General features: G+C 56.1%; 1 protein-coding gene across 1 annotated transcript; it reads right to left on the reverse strand.

Moving 5' to 3' along the window:
- Positions 1 to 1,110: 1,110 nt before the first annotated feature.
- FOXF2 (forkhead box F2) lies at positions 1,111 to 7,186 on the reverse strand. The gene is made up of 2 exons (XM_043590963.1): positions 5,598 to 7,186; positions 1,111 to 2,040 (listed from the first exon to the last, which is right to left on the reverse strand). Exons 1-2 carry the CDS (start codon positions 6,778 to 6,780, stop codon positions 1,874 to 1,876), a joined length of 1,350 nt encoding a protein of 449 aa, XP_043446898.1. The 5' UTR covers positions 6,781 to 7,186; the 3' UTR covers positions 1,111 to 1,873.
- Between the last annotated feature and the right edge of the window lie 1,018 nt (positions 7,187 to 8,204).

The raw sequence follows: 8,204 nt of genomic DNA on the forward strand, positions 1-8,204 counted from the left end.
GAGCAAAACACCAGACCCAAGTTGGGAAGGAAAATCCGCAGCTTGATCATGGGTTGAGAACCTCTCTGATACTGCTCAGATTGACTGTTACTGAAACTGCCCATGACTTTGAAGGACTGTTCAGAGGAGGATGGGCTGACAAGAAGCAAGTCCTGCTGCCTAGTTGGCCTATTTTCTCTCTTTTTAATCCAGAGCTTTACCAGCTCTGCCTATAGCATTCATAATTGGGGAACCTTGGGACATGGAGCAAGGGAAAGGGGCTCTGAAGGAATCCCTGAAGGAGATCCCTTGTTAAAAGAAAGGGGGGAGCATAGGGGACAAGGGAGGAAGGGGAGAGATGTGTGGGGGTTGAGAGCACTTCTGCTAAGCAGGGTTGGCCAGGCTCTGAATTGGGGGTGGGGACAGACAGCAGCCACAGAACACCTTTTTTTGAGGATGAGTATCTGCTTCTGTTACTCTCCAAAGAAATTAAAAGGTCGAATGCTCACAGGACGCCCATTACCTCTCCACAGCCATCCGCCTCTGGACACTTTAGGATCTGACCACCACCCACAATAAAATGTAATCAACAAAACTGTGACTTGAAAAGGGGAAGCTGGTCCTATTCTTTGGATACCACTCCTTTCTTGCCTCCACTGAGCTCACAGGAGCCCAGGCTCAGCCCAGCCCTAGATGGTGACTTTCCACTCTGCCCCATCACTGCCTGCTAGTGGGGAAGAGCAAAGAGCAAAAGGCAAAACTCTCCTTGGCCACAGGAAAGAGAACAAAAGGGGCACGAAACTTGGTTTCCTCAAATCAGACTCTTGCTTTTCATTATCTTGCCTGGTTTTCTCTTAAGTTCCTTTTACCTTCTGGTTTTTGTTTAGCCAGAAAGAGCTAGGGTGAAGGAAGGAAAGAACAGAAGAAGTTCCTTCTTCTCTTTCTCTCCTGAGAAGACCCACAATCAGAACCTGGCCTGTGTTACTCAAGGCACAGACCCCACACCACGTCAATTATACAACTTGGAAAAAAAAAAAAACCCACAGTGTAGAGTTGCATTGCCGGCTGGCAGAGGAGAGAACCTGGTGATCCCAGGACACCAGTGGAGGAAATAGATCCCTAAAACAGCTATTTGTTATATATATTTTATTGAAAAAAATTTTACATCAAAATAGTTTGGCAAACTGTAAAAGTATACATAAGTGCAAATATATCCTTCTTTTAAAATACAAGCAAAGTGTGAGTATACACGAAAATCATAAAAATATCTTTAAAATATGGTGGTAGAAAACAACCTTGTAAAAAAACGTTGTATTGTCACAATACTGAAAACCACTTTCTTAAACTAGACACATTGCTTCTAAATACTTTCTTAATAATGTTCTTTGGCACCTGTATCCAAACTTAGTGTTTGGTGAAACAGAACTCTCTTACTTGGCTAGGCAACAAGATGAGGCTTTCTTGAAGTCTTGTGCTTAGCACTGCCTTTTTGAAAAGCACAAAAATTTTCATAGACAAAGAAAAACACACACACACAACTTGCGTTTTTCAGACCCTGATTACGGAAGGTAATGAAGATCCCAGAGTTACATGTTTATGTTTTTCATGTGGTAACTTTTTACCATCTCTGCTAAGAAGTTGAGTTCTCAGTTGACTCTCCCCCTCACTGGGAGCCTGCACATATTCATATGAGGGGCATTACTTTACCAGGGGCTGTCCTTCTACCAATGGTAGACAAGTATCCGTGAACAGCGCTGGTCTGGGATTCTGGCTAAGTGACTGGTGTGCTACTTACAGCTAGCGCCGTGCATATTGTGGGAGTCCACCTCAGTTACTTCTGCCCTGTGGAGGAAGAGAGCCGAGAGCGGCCTTGGCATGGCCTCCTTCCCCCCATTCACATGACACAGGGCTTAATATCCTGGCAGACGCTCTGGTGGTGGTGATGGTGATAATATGGCCCGCTTGCAGAGGGATGGAAAGAAGAAATGCCATTAAAGTTGAGGACAAAATCTTTTCTGTCGCACACTGGGGTAGAGTGATGCTGGTATCGAGGCAGTCCCACTGAAAGACGAAAGAAAAGAAAAACTCTTCACAAACAGTCTGAGGATGGGACATATCACTTTTTAAATTTTAACTTAACTCATGCCTTATTTTGATTCAGGGTAAGAAAGGGGTTGATGTGTCCTTTTGTCTATTGTAACAAAACTGGTAGAACAAACCCAATCTCCAGAAGTTTCTCAAAGTTTCAAACTGAGTCCTAGGAGGACTCTGCCATCACTATGTTTTGTTTTGATGTTACCCGCAAAGAGCACGATCTTCCTCTCAACCGAGTTGTAGAGTGTCTGAATTCCCCTATTATTCCTGGAGTCTCACGACAGCTTTAATCGCAGTGGGAGCACCAACACGGGAACCATTTGGCCCACACTCTCTGATGGGGTCCTTAAACGCAGGGCTCCTGGACCTTGCTGCCAAAGCCCCAGCTGCAGAGGCCAAGTCCCCTGCCCCAGAAATGCCACTGTCGCTCCCACTTCTAGTTTCAAGCCTCCTGTCTTATTTCCCAACTAAGTGGCCCAGTCAGAGTAGCAGGTCACAGCAGGGATTATTCTTTGTCCCAAAAGGAGGTAACAGAAAACAATCCCTTTGCAAGACAAAGGGCCTGGAAGGAAAGTGCAGGTCATCGTAGGTCCTGAAAGTCTCAGGCTTCCTCTAGAGAAGCCCGACTCCAGGGAGCAGATAATGTCCTTCCATAAGCGCTCAGCTGCAGACCCAGACGTCCGGCAGCGAGAGCAGCCCCTGACAGAGTTCCGGGATGGCAGAGGACCGAGACGGCTCTCAGTCCTCTCCGCTGGGGCCGCTCCTCTGCCGAGGCCCTGAGCCCGGCCGTTGGGCGCCAACCCACTGCCGACTTTTGCTTTTGCTTTCTCGGCGCCTCCTGGCTCCGGGGCGCACTGGCCCGCGGTGTCCGCAGCGCGCCGGGGCCCAGACTTCTCCCGGATCGGGTCTGTTTCCTCACCGGGCTGGATTAGACCACTTAACCCGCGTCTTTCCTAGATATCCGTGCCTTATGGCACCATAAATCACACGTTGGTGCCGGGCCGGATTCGATTTTCAAGTGCGTTAAAACCGTTTTCGCCCGCCCGCAGCGTTCGCGCCCTGCTTTCGACGCCTTGGCCTGCCAGCATCCCAGGGCTTACGGAGCCACCAGGCTAAGTGGTCCCTGACTTGGGCTACGTTTGTTGCCCGGTAACATCTATTGTCGCCAACGGCGCGCCGCACTGCTCTCGTAAAGCAGCAATAGGTCCTTGCGCTCCGGTGTGTGGGTGTTGCTCTCTACACACAGGTGCCTTCACCCATCACGTTACAGCACTTCTCGGTGCCACTTCTATGATCTCAAAATAGCGGGACCCAGAGCTAAAGTCATACCTTAAGACCGAAGGCCGTCGTCAGCTCTTTGATGTGATGAGTGAGGGATAAAAGCCCTAGCTCCATCTTGAAAGGCTCACAGTACTTAACGAGGACTGCGGGGCCTCCCTGAGCACGCGGGCCTTGGCCTCCCTGTCTGGAGTGGGACCGTGGCCCCCGGTGGGTGTGCTGTGTGTGTGTGTGTGTGTGTGCGCGCGCGCGCGCGTGTGCGTCTGCTGGGGGAGACCTTCTTGGCCCACAGTCTCTGCCCTGCTGGGCCTCCCGGCTCCTCGCTGGGCCCTAGTCTCTCGGTGGCCCGCGGCCCCGCGGGCGGCGCACTCCTAACCAGACGTCCTCGAACCCAGCCTGCTCCTGCTGAGCCCCTACCTCCTGTCGACTGGAGGTTGCCAACTAGGGCGGGGGGGGGGGGGGCGGACAGAAGAAAGGGACCGGACCCAGAAGACAAGGGAAGGAGCAAAGCGTCCCGGTAGGCTTTGGCCCAATCCATGGCCTCCCCAGCATCCCTAAGCTCTGCCCAAAGGTCGTGCAAGACTCTCCGGGAAGGTCGCTGCGGGAGGCCGGCGTGCTTTGGTTCCGCCGTTTTCGTTCTCCAAGTGTCCTGTTTCCGGATCCCCGAATTTCTGGGACTTGTGCATGTGCCCCGATGTACTGGGTGGGGCGAAGGTGGTCTCAAAGAAGAATCATAAGCCTCTTTCTTTTGAGTTCTTTTGTTTTTAATTTTTAGTGTAGTCTCACTGCAGCTGCGAAACCTCGGAATCTGGGTTTAAAGTGAGTAGAGCCTGTGTGGAGAGGGAGAACAGGGAAAGCAAGGAGGGTAACGGGCAGGGCGGGAGAGGAGAAGTGGGCAGGAGAGTGGGGGAGTGGGCGCCGGCCTGGGGTGAGCAGTGATTGACAGCCAGTCCCAGGGGATTAAAAAAAGAGAGAGAGGGAAAGGTCGTCTGTATTGGTTACTTGTTGAAATTCCCATAAAAATTGAACAAGACTCTGCTCTCAGTGGGTTAAGTCAGGCTAAAATCCTCTCCCGTGTGGTCCTGCCGAGACTGTCTTTGTTTAGTTAACCTCTGAGACCCGCATTTAAAAGGCCTATTTGGGAAATTTCACCATCCAGGGAACCATCTTTTTGCCCATTTCTGGGCTTTCCGTGTCCCTTGAAGCTCTTGTGGTACACTGATTCACAAACATGTATATGTATGCATCATCCTGTGACATATTTTCTAAATGGGGCGAAAGGTAAGTGTGAGCTAGAGCACCATTTGATGGGCAAATTAGCCTGATTTTAATCCACAGGCTGTGGATGCTTCAGAGGGGTTAGTTAATGTGAGAGAGTTTATCTCCACTGTCCCCATAAATATGGCTAAATATTCAAATTACCTTCTCCACCCCATCTCTCCCCCTCCTACCTTTCATCGCCTTTGGCAAGTCAGTAAATTTTCATAATCTTCAACCAACATAATTTACACCAGCAACACAAGTGAAGTCCAAGAGGCAAATATTTCTTGGGGGGGGGCACAATGTGGGCCTCAGATCCTTCTGACCTAGGAAAGACTGGCCTCACCAAGGTTGGTGCTCTGTGTTGGGAGGTAAGGGGCTCCTCAACAGGCTGTTGCCCCTCCCCACTAGAAACACCTCCCTTCTGTGAAAGATCCTGCTCCCCCCCTCGCTTTCTTCTCTGCCCTTCCCTCATTTCCCCTCCTCTCGACTCCTGCCCAGTTGCAACCCCTCCCCACCCACACCCTCAAGATACAGAACATCTCCCTTTTCTGACGTTTACTTTGGGAGGAAAGCACAGCAAAACAAACTAAACACAGTCACACACAAAGGGAAGCAGATACAGCTCTTTGGCCAGGCTCCCCCAAGAACATTCTTTCTCTCTAAGCTAAGTCGGTCCTGAGACTTGAGACCTGCAGTCCACAGGGTCACCCAGAGACGCTAGGGAGGCAGGCGACTTTGCACCATCCTCTTGGCAGTGCAAATTCTGGAGGCCCAGCTCTTGGCCAAAGCTATGAGAGAAGGCAGTATGACCTCAATCTTTCCCCCTGATGGATAAGGTTCCCGTTCCCCTCAGCACCCTCTCCTCCTAGTGCCTTCAGACCCCTAGGTTTCGGCGACTCCCTGGAAGTTGCAGTAGCCTGGGAGCCCGAAAGCTTAGATAGAGGCGACGCCGCGAGCGGGCCGCTACCGGCTCACTGCGTTACCTGAGAGGTCCTCGCGGGCGTTCTGGTGCAGGTAGCTCTGCTCCAGCGAGTAGGAGGACATGCTCGAATGCAGGCCTGCAGAGGCCGCGGGGTTGCTGCTGGGAGTCAGGGAGGGCGGCTGCTTGAGGTAAGGCGAGGCGCCGGGCGAGCTCCAGTGCGCCGCAGGGCTCGTGTAGGGAGAGTGGCACTCGATGGCGCTTGCCATTGCTGGGGACGAGGGCACTGGGCTGCTGCTGCTGTCCGGGCCGTAGTCCCCTCCGCCGCCACCCCCAGCCGCGCCGACGCCCCCAGGCCCGGCGGGCACAGGGCAACTGGCCATGTAGGTGGAGCCCGGGTTGGGCGACATATGCGGGACGTGGTGGTGATGGTGGTGGTGCGGGTGCGCGTGGCTCGGGGCGCCTGTGCTTGCGTCATAGCCCGCGGGCATCATGTCGAGGCCGCCGTAGCCACCCTGCCCGTGGCAACCGAGCGGCGCCGATGGGGGCGCCTGGAAGTCGAAGCCCTGCGGCAACAGTGAGGCCCCAAAGCCCAAGCCGCTCACTACGCGGTGGTACATGGGCTTGAGCGCCTGGCATTTCCGCCTGAAGCCGCGCGGCCGGCGGCGGAACGAGCCTTCCTCGAACATGAACTCACTGGCTGGGTCGATGGTCCAGTAGTGACCCTTGCCGGGTCGCCCGAGGCCCTTGGGCAGCTTGATGAAACACTCGTTGAGAGAGAGATTGTGGCGCACGGAGTTCTTCCAGCCCTGATAGGCGCCGCGGAAGAAGGGAAAGCGCGCCTGCAGGAACTGGTAGATCTCGCTGAGTGTCAGGCGCTTGCTGGGCGAGCTCTGTATGGCCATGACGATGAGCGCGATGTACGAGTAGGGAGGCTTCTCTGGCCGCCGCAGCCCCGAGCTCGCCTTCTTGGCGCCCCCGCTCCCCGCGCTCGCGCCGCCGCCGCCGCCGCCCGCGCTCTTGCAGGCTGCCGAGGAGGCGCTGGCCGAGTTGGAGGCGGAGGAGGAGGAGGCACAGGAGGCGGAGGACGACGACGAAGACGACGAGGTGGTCTCCAGGGCGGCGGCGGCGGGCGGCGGGCTCATCAAGGCGGCCTGGAGCGCGCCGGGGGCCGGGCTGCACGCGCGGCGGAGCGGGGCCGGCGGCGGGCGCGGCGGGGGCGGCGGCGGCCCGCCCTCGGTGGTCATCTGGGACCCGTGAGCCAGGCCGGGCCGCGGGGGCGGGCCCGGGGCCGGGAGTGGAGGCGCCGGAACGGGGTCGGCCCAGAAGCCCGGCGAGCGCCCTAGACCGCCGCTCGGGCTGCAGCGGTGGCCACTGCGAGCCAGAGCTTCGGCGTTGCCTCCCTCAGCTCCGCTGGGGCTTCTGGCGGCGGCGGCGGCGGCGGGCCGGAGGCAACGCCCGGCGCATCCCTCCCCGGAGCCTCGGGCCCTTGTCTTGCGCAACGGCCTCCGGTCCCGAGGAACCAAAGCGGCCCGGCGCAGGGCAGCTGCGCCCGCGAGCTGGGACCGCGGCAGGGACCCCGGGGACGAGCCCGACGTCTCCCTTCAGGAGCGCTCCTCGCTCTGTCTCTCAGACTTCCTCCCTCCCGCGCCCTCCCCCCGGCCGCCCTCCCTCCCTCGCTCCGTCCCTCCACCCCCACCCCGCCCTGCCCCCTCCACTCTCCGCGCCGCCTTGGGGAGGGAGCGCTCGGCCTCAATGCTCACTCCTCCCCCCTCCCAACCTGGCTGCAGTCTCCAGCTCTTATCTTGCTCCCCTCTCTCCAGGGTTCTCCTCGGCCTTTTAATTCTTCTCTCGGCCACTTTCCCTCGCACCTACCCACCCTCTTTCAAACTGAGGGACTACACACTCATTCACATTTTGCTAGGACGACCCCCATCCCCAGCAAAACTCGACCACCTATAACTTTATGAAATCTTCTTTCTCGTTGCCCCTTACAGCACCCGTGCCTCTCATCCCCAAAACCAGCCAACCCCTCAGAGCGGACCCACCCTTGCTTCTCCTCTCCGTTCTCCTCCCCCTTTCCCTCTGCTCTCTCCTCCGCCCTCCTCTCCCTCCATTCACCCCCACCCGGTCTTCATCCCCCTCCTCATATCCCTCCCACCTCCCCCTTTTCTCCTCCCCCTCCTCCTTCCTCCTTCTCCTCCTCCTCCTCCTCCTCCTCCTCCTGTCTCATCCTGGGCCGAATGGTGCGGCCGCTCGTGCTGGTGCTGCCCTCGCCGCCCGCCGGGAGCCTCCTTAGCTGCCTTCCCCCTGTGCCCGCACTGACACCATCTGTCAACTTCATTTAGACATTGCAGCCCTCACCACACGCCAGGGTGTCACACGCCCAAAGGTAAAGTTCCATCCTCTCTCTTTCTGACAGGGCCTGTAAGCTCCGCAACAGTTGCTTAGCAGAGGGCGAGAAGCTGGGGCGCCGCAGAGACTCCCTCCCCGCCCCCCTGTGCCTCCCCCCCCCCCCCCACCGCGTTACTGCGGAGGAGCAATCCTGGAGCAGTTTCAGAACTTTAAGCAGAGAGGTATAGATAGAGAAAAAACCAAAGTTTAGAGACTCTGGAAACCCAGTCGAATAGGATTCATGTTTGCGTTTGTTTCCACTTCCTTTCCTTTTTCC

The sequence above is a fragment of the Prionailurus bengalensis genome, chromosome B2 (genome assembly GCF_016509475.1).
Source record: "Prionailurus bengalensis isolate Pbe53 chromosome B2, Fcat_Pben_1.1_paternal_pri, whole genome shotgun sequence".
In the NCBI taxonomy this organism is placed as follows: Eukaryota; Metazoa; Chordata; class Mammalia; order Carnivora; family Felidae; genus Prionailurus; species Prionailurus bengalensis.